General features: G+C 50.0%; 5 protein-coding genes across 5 annotated transcripts; 1 reads left to right on the top strand and 4 right to left on the bottom strand.

Moving 5' to 3' along the window:
* Positions 1-350: 350 nt before the first annotated feature.
* Positions 351-1,043, bottom strand: VFPPC_01634 (hypothetical protein; the record flags this gene model as incomplete). The annotated part of the gene is made up of 1 exon (XM_018281426.1): positions 351-1,043. One exon carries the CDS (start codon positions 1,041-1,043, stop codon positions 351-353), a length of 693 nt encoding a protein of 230 aa, XP_018150132.1.
* A 1,713-nt stretch (positions 1,044-2,756) lies between these two features.
* On the bottom strand, positions 2,757-3,839 carry VFPPC_01633 (meiotic helicase; the record flags this gene model as incomplete). Its single annotated transcript, XM_018281425.1, has 1 exon — positions 2,757-3,839. One exon carries the CDS (start codon positions 3,837-3,839, stop codon positions 2,757-2,759), a length of 1,083 nt encoding a protein of 360 aa, XP_018150131.1.
* Positions 3,840-5,784: 1,945 nt separating this feature from the next.
* Positions 5,785-7,218, top strand: VFPPC_13123 (peptidase M4, thermolysin; the record flags this gene model as incomplete). Its single annotated transcript, XM_018290900.1, has 4 exons — positions 5,785-6,106; positions 6,167-6,460; positions 6,523-6,848; positions 6,907-7,218. 4 exons carry the CDS (start codon positions 5,785-5,787, stop codon positions 7,216-7,218), a joined length of 1,254 nt encoding a protein of 417 aa, XP_018150130.1.
* Positions 7,219-8,973: 1,755 nt separating this feature from the next.
* VFPPC_15402 (hypothetical protein) lies at positions 8,974-9,348 on the bottom strand (the record flags this gene model as incomplete). Its single annotated transcript, XM_018293155.1, has 1 exon — positions 8,974-9,348. One exon carries the CDS (start codon positions 9,346-9,348, stop codon positions 8,974-8,976), a length of 375 nt encoding a protein of 124 aa, XP_018150129.1.
* A 100-nt stretch (positions 9,349-9,448) lies between these two features.
* On the bottom strand, positions 9,449-10,746 carry VFPPC_01632 (cell wall glucanosyltransferase Mwg1; the record flags this gene model as incomplete). The annotated part of the gene is made up of 3 exons (XM_018281424.1): positions 9,449-10,246; positions 10,317-10,579; positions 10,656-10,746. 3 exons carry the CDS (start codon positions 10,744-10,746, stop codon positions 9,449-9,451), a joined length of 1,152 nt encoding a protein of 383 aa, XP_018150128.1.
* Between the last annotated feature and the right edge of the window lie 4,371 nt (positions 10,747-15,117).

The following is a 15,117-nucleotide window of genomic DNA, read 5'->3' as shown; positions in this document are numbered from 1 at the left end:
CACAGCTGAAGTGGACGAAAGAGTGAAAAGAATTCATAGCATTCTAGCATTACATAAATTATAAATATAGCTTTCCTCTCAAAGACAATCTAATTGCTAAAACGACTCTTCACGCTTCGTGCGCACTTGCCCTGGCTCTTTCTTCAAACTGGGATGCATGTCCTCCGTTGCATATTCTACTCGATTACTCAACCTCCTAAGTTTCGCCGACTGATGGTGAGAAACCAAGTGAATGGGCCAGGTCTCAAAGAGAATGGATGTGTTTTGTATTTGGTGGATAATGTTGGTTGCGAAGGGACAAGTAGACTAGTTGAGTTGGTGCTGGTGCGTCTTCCACCCACTTATACCGCTTACAACAAGAGAGGAGCAGCAGCCACGAGGCCAAGCAAGATGTTGGGGGTGTTGATGACACCGGCACCGGGAGGAGGAGGGTGGCTCTGTCCGTTACCGGTAGGAGATGAACCGCCGGCACTGGTGGTGCTGTCACCGGAGCCAGAACCAGAGCCAGAGCCAGAGCCAGAACCGCTGCCACTATCGGCAGTGTTGGTGCTGGGAGAAAGAGAGTAAGTGTTGGTAGCACCGCTGCCCTGGGTATTCGTAGCTCCGGAGCCAGAACCAGAACCATCTCCTTGAGGTCCATCGCACTGAGTAGTGCCTATGCACTTAGTTCCGGCGCCGCAGAAAGTACCAGTGGTCTGGGAGCAGCATGAAGAGCCCTTGGGAACGCAAGACTTGCCGCACAAGACTCTGCCGTCCTTGCAACCGCCGGTAGGAGGACCGTTGCAGAACTCTCCAACAGGGCAGCATCCGTCAGAAGTGCATCGGTAACCGGGATCGCAGTAGGATCCCTTGGTTGTAGAGCAGCAAGCGGAACCGGTGGGCATGCAGCTCTGCCCGCAAGGGGAACCGACATCACAACCGCCAGTGGCTCGGATAGAAAGGGTTCGGAGGTCCATAATGGGAGAGATATCGTTGATGAAGGGGGCCAAATCGGCTGCCGTCGCAAGCCCGACAAGGCTGAGAAGAATTGCGGAGGCGTGCATTGTGTATATAAAAGGAGGGGTGCCGAAATAGTAGAAAGGGAACAGATTGGATCAAGAGAATGGAACCAAATTGGTATCAAGAAGTTATTGAGGAGGAAAGAATCGCAAATGTCCAAAGAACAATCGGCAAGAATCGAGTGTAATGTGTCAGTCACAAAACGTTGTTGAGCCAAGGACTGGCGCGTCCACGGTATTATACGACCAGGCCATCGAAGGAATAGTCCCTGCAGCGAAATAAAAGTACGCCTCACCTTAAATTTCTGTACACCAGGGTCTAGAAATGTTCCACACGCGGCCACAGGATGGTTCTCTGGTAGTATTCTGCTCAGTTCTCACGTCTGAGTGGGAGACGGGAAAGCCTAAGCCTACTCCGAAGGAGAAGGGCAGCTAGGGATGTGAAGCTATTCTCAGCCCAATGGAACTTGCCAGGGGTCTGGAAGCCAGACCCATGTCCCAAACCGAGTCCCGAATGGGGCAATGGGCTGAAAGCTTAGCTTCACAACCTTGTCATGCACTGGAAACCAGTGGAACATTGTGATATGAATGGCCGCCACTGCCCGGGGCTCCCCTTGCTTTAACCTTGCCAAGCATTTGCTTTTCCCCATGAGGCGGATGCGCTGTCGAAGGAAGGTATGCAGGAACAAGGTGCGGCTGATGTAGACCATGAATTCGGACGGAAAAGTCTCGAAAATAGACTCTCGGAGGGAGCTGATCGAGGACTCCTAACAGTGCTCAGAGACGGAGGCAATAAGATTTCGGCGACGCTTTTCAGAGAGTCATTAGGTCTCAAAGAGGACGGTCCAGTCAAAATAGATCTTGGCGCCTTCCTGGTAGTAAGCGCGCGGTGCAATCTCAATCCGTATTCATCGTAAATGTCTGGTGTGTCTGGTGAGTGGAGATTGTGAGTACCGTTTGCCAAGCCAAGACAAATCCAAAGTGAACCTTGGTGATTAACCAATGGGCAGCAGGAATGAGAAACCGATGCTAATTAACGGCAGTGTCATGGGCCATCGTAGACCGCATTTGAACTTGCTGTGCTGGATGCCTCGGGAGGGAGTACCTACAGGATGTTGATGGTCGAGGCATTCCCCGTACTTTTGACTGAATCTTCATCATGTGCAGAGTCGAGCGAAGAGCGAGGGATGCTCTGTGCCGTGCGGATTGCGGATGAGGCTGCCTCAAACACGGACCAACTCTGGCCCTGCCCATCTCCGACTGAATCACGAATCACAAGCCTTGACATTGATGACAGAAGATTTCGGATTTATCAAGCTCAAATTCGGAAAATGTGTAACACTTCCCGTGCAAATAAAGTTGTTGCGGGTGGCAGTCAATGCTGTCCAAGGCTCTCCGAGACCAATTTGTCCCCACCAGACACTCATCGTATTTTTCGGCTTCCTTAGCCTCTCATCAAATGCCTATCCTCATTTCAGTTGTCGATGCGCCATTGGTCGTATCAGCCTGCATACTGTACAGGACTTCGCGATCGTGGCGGTCGAGTTCAATATTCCGTTCAGGCCTCTGCCAAGTCAATCTTGATGAGTGAACAAAAGACTTTACACCCCGTACTCCGTCCGAAGTATCAAATCTCTGGATGCAGGGCCGAAGTTCAATCTCACGACACTGGCTCACATGCAACATCATTTCAAGTTTCATTGCGGAAATCAGGCCTCTCATCTACCTAGTAGCTACACAAGCACCAATACTACCTCATCAGGGTATCTGATGCGTTGACTGAGCCATTGTACCGACTATCTCTTCACACGCCAACTTAAGCCCAATCTTTTCGCCCTTTTTGACTTCTATGCCGATAAGCAGTTCTTTCTCCCCGGTGAGCTCTGTCACGCTTCCGCGCCAAAACCACAAAAGTCTGCCATTCTCGCCATCTACTACCAAGGTAACCCAAGGGTTGTTTTTATTCCAGAGTGGTAGCTGGGAATTACCATACTTCAGCACGATCCGACACATGAAGAGCCCTGGCTTCAAGGCCACCATTCGACCGTCACCATGTGGAGGTCGCGCAATTGGCGTGTACTCGCGGATTGTTTCAAACTGGCAGGATAGCTGCGGAAAGCCTGCAAGTTGTTGCAGCAAATTGTGGCCAAACGGCGGGTTGCGACTCATCAGCCTCTCAACCTGGCAAAAATCAAGTCCTGCCAGTTGATGAATGGTCTTGATGCCGCTCCGACACAATTTCTCCATTTTCACGGCACCGATACCATCAACCAAAAGTAGCTCTTGGCCTGCGCTTTCCCAGACCCCTGATTTAATACTCCGCAACACGTCCAATGATGTGTTTAGGCCACTCGCGTCCAGTCTGCATCCCAGAATATCTGTTAGGCATCGTAGGATTCGATCCAGAAGCGAATATATTCGGCCTCTTTCCTGATAGAGTTCTTTCCTCGCCGAGGCGGAAATTTTGTTGGGCCAGCCATTGTGGAGAAGATCTATCTGAACCAGCAGAAACACCTTATGCCAGGGCTGACCGATTGTGTCTTTGACAGTATATGGTATAGCCGTATGATCGTTTATTTCTCGGAAGAAGTTTCGCTCGGTTTGTTTCAACGGGAAAGACCGAAACTCACTCGCGAGACAAGACTTATAGAGGACTTCTCGACGATCCGGGCTTGACGAGGCGCTGCAAAGAGTTTTCATCGTGACTGGGGAGAGCTTATATCGCATTTGTATTTGGTGAATGCTGGAGTCCATGTCTTTGGCGCTTGGACGATCTGATTTGGTCCCGTCATCCAAGGGATGGTTTGGGTGAGAAGAAGCGGGAGTTTGGAGATAACTCATATTGGGAAGCGCCAGTCAATCAGCGACATTGATATCGAGCAGGAGTCCAAATTTCCCACTTTTGGGATGTCGCCAATATTCAGTGCCAGAATCCTTTGTGGAAACACCCAACTCGAAGCTTCTGAAGTGCAACATTCAAGATTGAGGGGTTGCCGTCCGCTGCCAAGTGTCTAGCACTTGTCCTCGCCATGAAACGGCAGGAGCGACGAATTGATGGCAGGGGCAGGTCCGATGCCTGTCAAGTCGGATGCCGACTGAACCTTGACCGTTTTTCGAAATACTGTGTATCGATTTGATGGCTCATTGCGCGACCAATCTTAAAAATATGCCCAAATGCTACGTAAACTTCGGGTCGACTTTGGTACCAGTAGTTGACATACTGTCACGTCGCATACCTACCTAGGTAGGTAGTTTGTCCTGTTCACTTCTGCTCATGTAGTCCTGGGAGTGCAGGCCCTTGGGTATGTTCTTCGTAGCTTGGCCAACTTAATGTCGTAGGTTGGGAGTAAATCCGACAAGCTTTCGAAGACGGTGCAAGCCGTGACAATCTGACAAAGAACGAACCCAAAATTATTCGCAGCCAGGCAAAATAATAGCAAGAAAATGAGCTGCAACCGTCATAATGCAACGATGACAATTGTCGTGTGATCAGCGTTGGCTGGATACCTAGGTAGGTAAGTTTGCCTACAAACCTTATATGCTGCGACTACAAGCTCTACGTAACACGATCTGCAATATTGTCTCAGTTGGCTATCCTGAAAGAGCCAATACCTGCTCTACTTTCCAACTCGTGACGTCTTGAACTGAGGCTGTATACTATACATGAGAAAACACGAAGACAAATAGCTTTGCCTTAGTCGGTCCTTTCGCCAATGATGCTGCCATTATCGCCCCATTTTCGCACCCAGATGCTACGAACAGCTATTCCAGAATGAGCACAGAATGGCGTTGCCCAGTCCTGAATTTGCCGATGCTTCAAACATGGGAACTCCTGGATGCACTCATGAACGACGCCACCGATTCGGCCCGCATCCATGATTAACACCAGTCACAATCTGGGCGATCGATGAGGGCTGAACTGGACCCTTTGGAGTGCAAGGTTTTGGCTCTCATTGGCACAGTGGCTGCAGACCAGGTATGAAATCGGGACCGGTGAGGTGCCCGATCTCATAGCAGCTGAAGAAACCTCTGTTCTAGACTGTTGTGTATTATATCTGCCTGGCTCTCGACGTTTCTGGTATCTCTTCTGCGAACCTGTGTGTGTGTTGGTTTGCCCCCTGATTGGCACACTTGGATTCAGCTCCAGCCTCTATCTTTCAATGTTTCACGTTGCAGCTTGCAAAGCCCATACTGATCGATATTAAGTCTGCATATGATTTACAGCGTAGATATCAATTCTTTGCTTGCAACTGCGGGGCGTCTCAGTAACTTTCCGAGATCGAAAGATCGAACTAGAGAAGTTTGTCGTGTCAGCTCGCATGTCCAGTCCGCCAGGTTCTCGGATCCGTTGCGAAAACATCCAGTATCAACTAGGCATTGGAAGAAGCAGAATGAAGCACATACTCCGTATCTAGGTCCCTAGTCAATTGATCTCCAGGATGCAACCAAGAGGAGAGCTGGACTTATATGGTGAGGCTGGAGTGGCACAGTGTCATAGGCAGAAGCCTGGTGCTATGGTGCTACAGAGTTGAGGACGAATTTTGGGAAGTCACGAGAAGCACGGATCCAAACGTTCGTTCCTGCCTTCGAGTCGGTTGATGGCACCTGACACGAATTATTTAAACCAGAAGGCAGCTGCCCAAAAACCACACAAAAGTTTTTGCTACCGTTCAACGATTCTCTTTAGCAATCTACGCCTTTCCGTCATTCCAAACAAGTCATCCCATCTACCTGTTTCTCTGTACCTCTGCCCGCAACTCCGTTGTATCCTTGTCCGTTTATCATCATGTCTTGCCACTGTTTCATTGTGCCACCTCACCTGCTCAAGGCCATCGCAGCCTCAACTCACAATTCGGAGGACATTCGCAAGACTGCTCAGCATTGTGTTGAGTTCCATGAGAAGTTGATCGAGGCTCGACGAGAGCGACTTGCTGTCCTAACTCAGCCCCGCGGTGCTCGCGGTGAAGTCCCTGCCCTTCGTGCCTCGCCATTCATTCCGGAAGGAGTGCTGGAACAGCTATCTATAGCTGACGACGTTGACGAAGTTACCCGCACCCGTGCCAAGAGGGACTTGGAGCATGCTCAGTCTTTGATCAGTGCCAAAGGTTGTACTTCTTCTTCTCTGATATGTCTTCCAAACATAGTAAACTTACCAAAACGTACATCAGTTGAACCACACGAAGGGGCACAGTCCCTCGCTAAACCCAAGAAAGGCCCAAAGGATGCTCCTTATCGAGCTGTTTACGATGCCGAACGCACCACGGACGAGGATAAGCTTCCCGGAACGCTGAAGCGCGCGGAGGGTCAGCCCAAGAATAAGGACAAGGCTGTGAATGAGGCTTATGACAATGTTGGCGCCGTGCTGAAGTTCTACAAGGAGAAGTATAAGTGGAATTCGATCGACAACAAAAACTGTGATGTCATTTCGTCAGTTCATTTTGGAGAGAGCTATGAAAATGCTTGTTAGTCAAATCCCGTGATGTACTTGTCGTTCTTGTTGATGTGAACTAACTCGGGATATCAGTCTGGGACCCAGACCGTTTGCAAATGGTTTTCGGCGATGGTGGAGAGTTTTTGAACAACTTCACTAACTGCGTGGACGTTATCGGACACGAGTTGACCCATGCAGTCACCGAGCACACCAGCCCTCTTGACTATCAAGACCAGCCGGGGGCCTTGAATGAACACATCTCTGATGTTTTCGGGATCATGATCAAGCAGCTGACTGAGGATGAGAAGGCTGACAAGGCTGATTGGCTTATCGGCGAAGGATGTCTCTTGCCTGATGTCAAGGGCTTAGCTCTCCGCAGCATGAAGGCTCCAGGGACTGCTTACAATGATCCCCGATTCGTAAGAACTACCCTTGTAACATTATCGCCCGGTATTGATTATCTAACCTCTTCCATAGGGTAAAGATCCTCAGGTCGACAACATGATCAATTACGAAAAGACGTACGAGGACAATGGCGGGGTACACATTTTCTCCGGCATTCCAAACAAAGCGTTTTACCTTGCATCTGTCGCCTTTGGAGGTTATTCTTGGGAGAAGGCAGGGCAGATCTGGTGGAAGGCTATGAACAGTGGCAAGATTCCGGCCCGTTGCAGTTTTAAACAATTTGCGGATGTTACTGTCGACTGTGCTGAAGAAGAATTTGGCGAAGATGCGGCCCGTATCGTTCGAGATTCGTGGTTGAAGGTTGGGGTCACTCGAAGCATCTAGAAGAGTGACAGCTGGTGCAGCCCATGGTAACGATACTGGGCTGGTTTGCTTCGCTTATTTGACACGTGTTTTACCATTACTATCGTTGCCTAAGTACCTAAATGCATTCAAGATATTCGCTCCATAGTTCTACACGGCATGGACTTTGCGCAAGAGAAGATTGTGAGCCTGCCAACAAGAGCGTGAAGCCGACAACTCCAGACTGTATGATATTATTAGCTTTCTGTACTGCAGTTTCCAGACCAGCAGAGTTTGATTTGGAGGCTTTTGTGGCGTTAAATTAAACCAAGTTAGAAAACGGTCGCCTTCGTTGGACACTTATTTGTTATTTTCAGCCTGTAAACCGGGCAGAGGTTCCAAACAAACGTTTGAGAAGACATATCTCGCATTTAATATTGTCATATCTCAGCATTGCTCAGGTTATGTATGGAGTAAGCATCAAAGAGCGGGCTGCAATCCGCTCCTTGGTTGAATCAAGCGCAATGGTGACTCTGGCTTTCATAGCCCAACCAAAGTGCCGAATATCATGGACGCGACACACGAAGCCCGTAAATATAGCATAAAGCGCCAGTACGCCATGTCATCATGGCTGAATATGTAGGTTATGCACCTAGCTTTCATGGCTGCTTAGACTCAAGGCCTTGCGGCTAGACAGAAAACCGTTAAACTTTATGTAGACTTTCAAACGGCCTGGATCCGTTGATCAACATTAACCCTTTACCCCGACATCAGATTGTCACTCCAGATGACACCCTTTTCGTTTAATCGTCCCAACCTACACAACTTGAATCAAATAAGAGGCACTCCGACCAAAACCAAGGCAGACTTGACCTGGCACTCAGCTGCAGTGACCTCAGCTGCAGTGACCTCAGCTGCAGTGACCTCCATCAAAGATCAAGATGTATGCTTACTCTTACCATCAGCCCCCACCTCGGCCACAGCCGAACATCTCGGAACAAATCTCACCTCATGCATCTCAAACAAACAAACCTGGCGTATGCAGCCTACCGCCAAAAACGCCGTCATGAGCAACTGACATCCATCCATCAACACACCATTGTGCAAAATACGTCTCAACTAAAACAAAGGCGCCGTCAAGCCCTGACGTAAGAGCACGAGCCCTACGCTACTAATACGGCCATGCCCGAACAAGAATGTGCCTACCAACGTTCCCCATCTCGGCCGTACTTTCGAGTTGCGGACGTTCCTGCATGGCCCACTGGAAGTAATTCGTATGCGAGGTCGTCTCATTTCGACCCCGGACCTCGCTGGGCTGGGCTGGTTGGCTCCTTGGTTATGTATGCAGAAAAACAAGGCCGAGCGAGGGACAGGGGTTATCAAAGCGAGTGGACGGGGTGGGCTGACAGGGGCAATAACAAAACAAAGCGCAAAAAGCATCTGGGCGTAATTTCCCTGAAGAGTCATGCTCCAATATTGCGGGATGCGTGTAAGGCATGTTGGTTGGTTGTCAGTGCTTTTTGGGCTGCGTCCTTGAAACAGTTGGCCCTAATGTTGGTTTTTGCTTTTAATGCTCCATCTTACATTACAGTAGAGTACAGTACTGTATTGCACGTCCACAGACACATGAGATACGTTAAATGCCTCAAGGGGTGTCGGTCGGAAAATGCCAATTACAGTACTATTCCGGTGGGACAATGCTCATTTTCAAACGTGGGATTATTAGCCAAACTCTTGTTCAATTTTGTGTGTACAGTATTTAAATACGAGCCAAGAGATATTCTAAAATGTCTACTACTAAATGCCAATCAAAATAGAGTTTCCAGCCCGGCTAGGTATCCATGTGCAATCCAAAGCAATATCCACAAAAAACACCTCATCTTCCGTCTCATGCCCACCCATTTCGTAGAGAAACCCTGTCCATCGGATCTGTTCGGCAACGGAGCCGACAAAAGACCACTGAAGGATCAGAAACTTCTCGTCAAAAAGGGAATCAAAGCAAACCTCCTCATTAAAAAACAGCGTTAAACGTTCATACCCGAGGGCCAAAACTTGCATGCCAGGAATGGGCTCTGCGTAAAGAATAACCCCAATTTCTTGGGAACAAAGAATCGAGTCGAAATTGTATAATATTAGATGGCCTGCTCTCCGCGTGCAGTTTGGTATATCCATTTTGCTTCATACTACATGCTGTATCTCATGACCAAGAAGAAATTGTACATCCAGAATAAAAGGGGGTTGCCTTGTAAATTTCATCCCTATTTGAAACCTCTTACAGCAAAAGCTGGGCGACAGCAACACCGGCACCAACCAGGAGAGCACCGCCAATGGCGGCAGCGCTGCGAGGAGCGGCACCGGGGACGCTGGTGGTAGGAACAGTGGTGGGAGCAGAGCTAGTGGTCTGAGGAGGGCTGGTAACGGTGGCGCTGCCAGTAGAGTTGGAAGAGCCAGTAGAGGCGGCAGTGGTCATGGTAGTCTTGACATCAGAAGTCTTTGATGAGTCGGAGCCCTTGGTGGTAGAAGCCTTGTCGGAGCTGGTCTTGGTGTTGGTGGCAGAAGCCTTGGTGGAAGAAGCGGAGGATGAAGAGTCGTCGCTGCTGCCATCGCCCTTGACGACCTTGATGCTCTGCCAGGTGCCGGTGTTGTCACCGTAGATGTACTCCTTGATACCACCGTTGGCAGGGCTGTCCTTGCCAGCGTAGTCGGTGATGCTGACGCTCTTGTAGTAGGCGTTGAAAGGAGCCTTGGAGAAGTCGGTGAAACCACCAGCCCACTGACGGGTACCCTCAGGAGAGTTCTTGCCACCAGCGCACCAGGTTCCAAGCTTGATCTGCATGGGAGTCTGGGGGAACTTGCCACCGACAGCAGCGGCGCTCAAGACACGAACGCTCTTGCCGTCAATCATCCAGTTGACCTGCGTAGAAGTCCACTCGACGGTGTACGTGTGGAATGAGCCAGTAGGGTTGCCAACAGGATGGTACGCGCCACGGTCATAGGTGCTGGTGTCACCCTTGCTGAAGTAGTTGGTCTGAACCTGAGCGTTGTCAGAGCCGACGAACTCCCAGTCAATCTATAAGCAGCCCTTACGTTAGCACTCATTCACACCTTCGTCAACGAAAAGTCACTTTAGAAGTACCTACCTCATCAAGATCATCGGACTGCAGGACGGACGAGGTAACGATACCAGCACCGGGGGCAGCCTGCATGACTACCTCAACTTTACCGAAGAAGATGTACTTTCCGGTGCTGATGGTGGGAGCGTTGGTCTCCGTCTGGATGGCGAAGACGGCACCATTGTCCTTGTAGGAAAGCTTAGTACCATCGGCTTCCTTGAATGCGGAGCAGGCACCCTTGGTGAAGTCGCAGGTTGTTTGCTTGCCGAAGGCTGGATCAGCAGGGCACGCTTATTTTTATTTAAGTCAGTTGACTGTTCATCATCAGAAGCATACGAGCAAATCCGCTCGTGAGAGGATTCTTACTCTTCTTCAAAGGGTTGCAGGCGGTGAAGGTCTGAGCAGATGCCGAAGCGGCAAGCGCAATGGTGGCAATTGACAAAGCCTTGGAGAACATGTTGACTCGAAGCGTGGTTGTGTATCAAACGACGGTTATAATTAATGGTGGAAGGATATGTATTTCAAGAGGCGCGCGTGGAAAAGGGGCGATCAGATGAAGATGGCTATCGGTGATGTTGCTTATAAAACGAGAGTCGACTGAGCTGTTTAGCGAGAGACGGGAATGTTTGCTGAGAAAGAAAAGCACACACAAAGTGGCAACGAAAGAGGATGAAGCTCCAGAGATATGAAGAACAGGAGAACAAAGAATAGAAAGAACAAGAGGGGATGCCAAGGTGGTGAGACGGCTGTTTTATTACTCTCTGGGGGGTGAGACTTCTGGCCGTCTGGAACAAGTCAGATGAACCAATGGCACCAGGACCATCCGCGTCCGTCCATCCATCTTTGGTCACCGTCAGCCAAGCCCTCCCAGGGGCCCATCCATTTCGTGGACCCCCTGCTCTCGGCAACGCCATATCCAACCAGGGTCCACGCCTGACTGGATGTCCCTGGAAGCGCCACTCGAGACATGAGACAATGGGCACACCAAGGAATCACTGACCTGGGAATGATGGCTCCCTCTCAAAGGCGCTTCCCAGGTTTGCCCCAGCCACCCTTGGCCATTTTTGGCCCCATCCTTTACGAAGGGGCAGGGCAAGAGCCGCAAACTGAAGTCTAGCCTCGCTGTTTTGGGCGTTGGAGACGAGGCCAACAGGTCGTTTGAGTTGTGCCTTGACTCTAGGAACTAGTTGCGTGTCCGCGGCCTCTCGTGTTTATTTCTGGGCGACCGGGTCGATACAACGTCAGGTATGATGAAGGAATACGGGCAATAAAGCCGGGGTTTGTGAAATCTTGACAGATCCCATAGTCGGTTCTCGAGAAACACCAAACGCGAGTAGTGTGAAGTAGTAGACGGACCACGGGCAATCGGCACGGCACTGAACCACCGGAATATTGAACGCCTCTGGTCTGGAGAGTGAGGTTGGGGCACCCTCTCTGCCAGCTCCGCTGAGATGGGGCCAGACAACTGGAATGGACAACTTTATTGTTGGAGGCGATAAGGTCTGGTAACAATGGCGCAAGCAAACAATGTGAGAAGTCTCCTTGAGGTGTGAAAACCGGTGCTGCAACGTTGTGACACGGTGCGGACCGGTCGAAAACCGGTAGTCTAGTGCCTGTTGAAAGTCGGCCCCACCCAGTGCGAGACAGTGTCGTTTCCGGCGCAACAGGGTCGTGACTTCCCTAGCGTTCCCCTGGTTGACGCGGCTCTTTCCCTCTCTTGGCGCCCTCCATCGTTCCCCGAACCTTGGAGACCAAGGAAAGAGCCCTGTCCCACGGCCATCGTCCGACCGGCATACTCTTGATCAGAGGCTGATGTGTTGAGATCGCATGAACAGCTTGCCTCTCACAAACAGTTGGCGGGCGACGGTGGCTGATCAGCGACGCATCAGCCAAAACGGAATCACCACCCCAAAGCCATCATGGAATCGGTTGATGGGGGTCAATTCATGTCAGAAATGGATGCGACCATGATCCTGTCAATCCAGCCAAACCATCTTGTGTGGTGACACCAAACCAATGAATGGCACCTTGTCAGGTCTGGGGTAACGTGTTGGACATTACTTGCATCTGCACGGCGACCTTGGGAGTGAGTTCTCTGCATGAAAGTCTCAAATGCTGTGATTTTGATGACACTCCCTCTGGCTGACCGCATCGTGAGCTGTGTCCTCACTCTGTCTTTATCCACTGGGGGAGAGGGAGTCAGGTGCACAGGTGAGACATAGCGTCTAGAAAGACAAGATTGTTGCTGACCTCTGAAACAGGAGGACCACCTTTCTTCTTCCTCCGTATGGAATACTGGACACGTCGCCGCCGCTCCAATTGACCAGATACCATCGTCGACAAACGAATGGACTGCTCTCAATGCAAAAGACTCATGGACCAAAACAATCACCAGAACTTGCATTCTTGATGCAACACAGTATCTGTCTACTTAGCAGTCCGGCCAGCATGGTCCTCGACCATGCCAGCATCTCTCCTAACCATGGTGGTGCCAAGTTGTGCCGAATATGCGCGGCAAACCGGCATCTGACTCCTCCATGCTCCTGAACAAGAGACCAGACACAGTGCTCATGAAGGTCTGAAGCTGTCTCTCCCAGTCTGGCACCTCTCCGAGACGACTTCGTATTCAGGGCTGGGTCTGGTGGGCCTTTTTCCGTGGGGCTGTGCTCTTACCTAAATCCATCATGTGGTTCAGTCAGATTTCACCTTTTTTTTTTCAATGGCTTATCTGCTCGGTGCCTGCCGAATTAGGCGAGTAATTACGGTCACGGCCTTTTCTTATTTTAACTCAGATTGAAGAATCTCGCCTTCTTGCCTACGGGAAAGCCGTTCTCTTCGGGTCTTGCCGAGGCTTCGGCAAAGAAACTCCAAGCTTGCAATCAGCGGAGGCGTGCTCCATTGAGCTCCATGATAGTGGACGGGATTGACATGATTTGCACCAGACCCGTGCGATGTTGACGGCCCTGCACGGAGTCCTGTCCTGTGAGTCTCTTGGGAACGTTTGTTTGTTGCCCCAAAGAAAACCTTTTCCTCCCTGCCTATCATCTCAGCCACATCGAGTAGCTAGAGGTGACTATCTGGCGCTAGCACCACCTCATTGCATCACTCCCGCTCTCTGCCATTCTAAATTTACTCTGCCTACCTGTACCTAGGGTCCAACCTTTTTGCCACACGAACTCTTCGGCTTTCGATGGAGAGCTTGGTGCGCAGGAACGAACCATTGTTTTTGTCACCCAAGCTAGGCAGTTTTTTTTTTTGTTCTGTGCCGCGAATTCTCCACAACACTTGAAATATTTGCATTGGCAAGCCAGATCGATTACGTGTTGCGTCTGTTGGGCAGCATGAAAGTGGCTGCCGTTCAACGTCCCGTGTTCTTGGTGGCAGGATTGTGAGAGTAGACATGCATGATGCCACGGGGTACCCAGTGCTGGAAACCTCGGAACCGTTCTTGAAGCGTTCTTGTTGTCAACGCACATATCCAGTGTTCCCAGCCATATCCAGTTCCTAAACTACCTAGCTAGACGCTCACCGGGATATACATACTTGAATGTAGCCAATTCTCGACATATTTAGATAAGCTTTCTTATACCCGCGACTGTCTCACGTAACTTTCCAAATGAGATGTCCTAATCTCCGTAGCTCATTAAGTTAATTAGTTTCCTTCCCGTCGGTGGTATCGACATGCCCTTTCTTCATTGCAACACTGTCTCGTATGTACTGACCCACGTACCCTAGACATTGGCTCCATGTGGAAGGGAGGTGAAAGGGCGCAATCGATCGAGGACCTTTCTTGCCCGATGACATCCCTGACAATGGGGGAGGTTCTGCGTCGATCAGATACCTCTACGGTGGGTTGCTTGGTTGATCAGTTCTGTTTCATTCCACGACTGCTCGCTCTAACAGTAACCAGCAACCACGATCAAGAGCCCTGAGGAATGATGGAGTTTCGTCTTGCGAACCACATAAGTTTGCGGCATAGCCAAGGTGTCATGAGAGAACCTTGTTTGAGGAAGAGCACAGAGCAGGAAGCAGGGATCAATGTAGCGAAGTTGGTAACACGTCGTACCAATATAACGTGATGTCTATGGAACGTGCCTTGACGTATACCGTGGCCATAGTTCGAGGGCGATGATGCAGATACCCGAACTCATCTTCCGAGGGCGGTGCAACGTAATTCAAGGCTGGGTAATCATTCAGAGGCATGGGGTTTCCATGCGCTAGACTGTTACACTCGTTCAACACAAGCCAGCCTCTTGGCCATGGCATACATACCTTGACTCGAGGCGCATAGCTCATGCTCATCCTTGGCAGTGCCAGAGACTACTGAAGTAGATATTTGGTATTACTAAGCGGCCGACCATTTATTCGGGTCATTAAAAGAAACGGAATCGATTGGATTTCGCAGTGTACCGTCTTTCTATGCCTGTTGTCTGTAGGTCGTTGAAGTGTGAAATGTCAGCAGGGTCAGGACCATGGCCACGAAGAGTAGACCGGACTGATACAGAGCGCAGGTCCCTAGGCCATCGATTTCGTTGTGTACTGCTTGATCCCACTGTGGACAATCACTTGAATGTTTAATCGTGTAGCTGGGAAGAGAGAACACTGAAATGACTTATCCGTCTCTCTGAGCTTCCAATGTGGTCCATCATATGCTGTAGGGTAGGCAGAAAGAGATTAAAATTGTGTTACCTGGAGCCAGCTGTTCTTGCTTAGCAGTCTCCGAACCTGAGTGTTTAAACTTAATCCTATCTGAAACCTCCAGAAGACTCAAGAGTCAATTCATTGTCATGTGACAAATCTAAGCCCTTTTGCTGCATATGCTTCCCGA

This window comes from Pochonia chlamydosporia, chromosome 1, assembly GCF_001653235.2.
Source record: "Pochonia chlamydosporia 170 chromosome 1, whole genome shotgun sequence".
Taxonomy (NCBI): Eukaryota; Fungi; Ascomycota; class Sordariomycetes; order Hypocreales; family Clavicipitaceae; genus Pochonia; species Pochonia chlamydosporia.
This window is presented reverse-complemented; position numbering and strand designations above follow the sequence as displayed.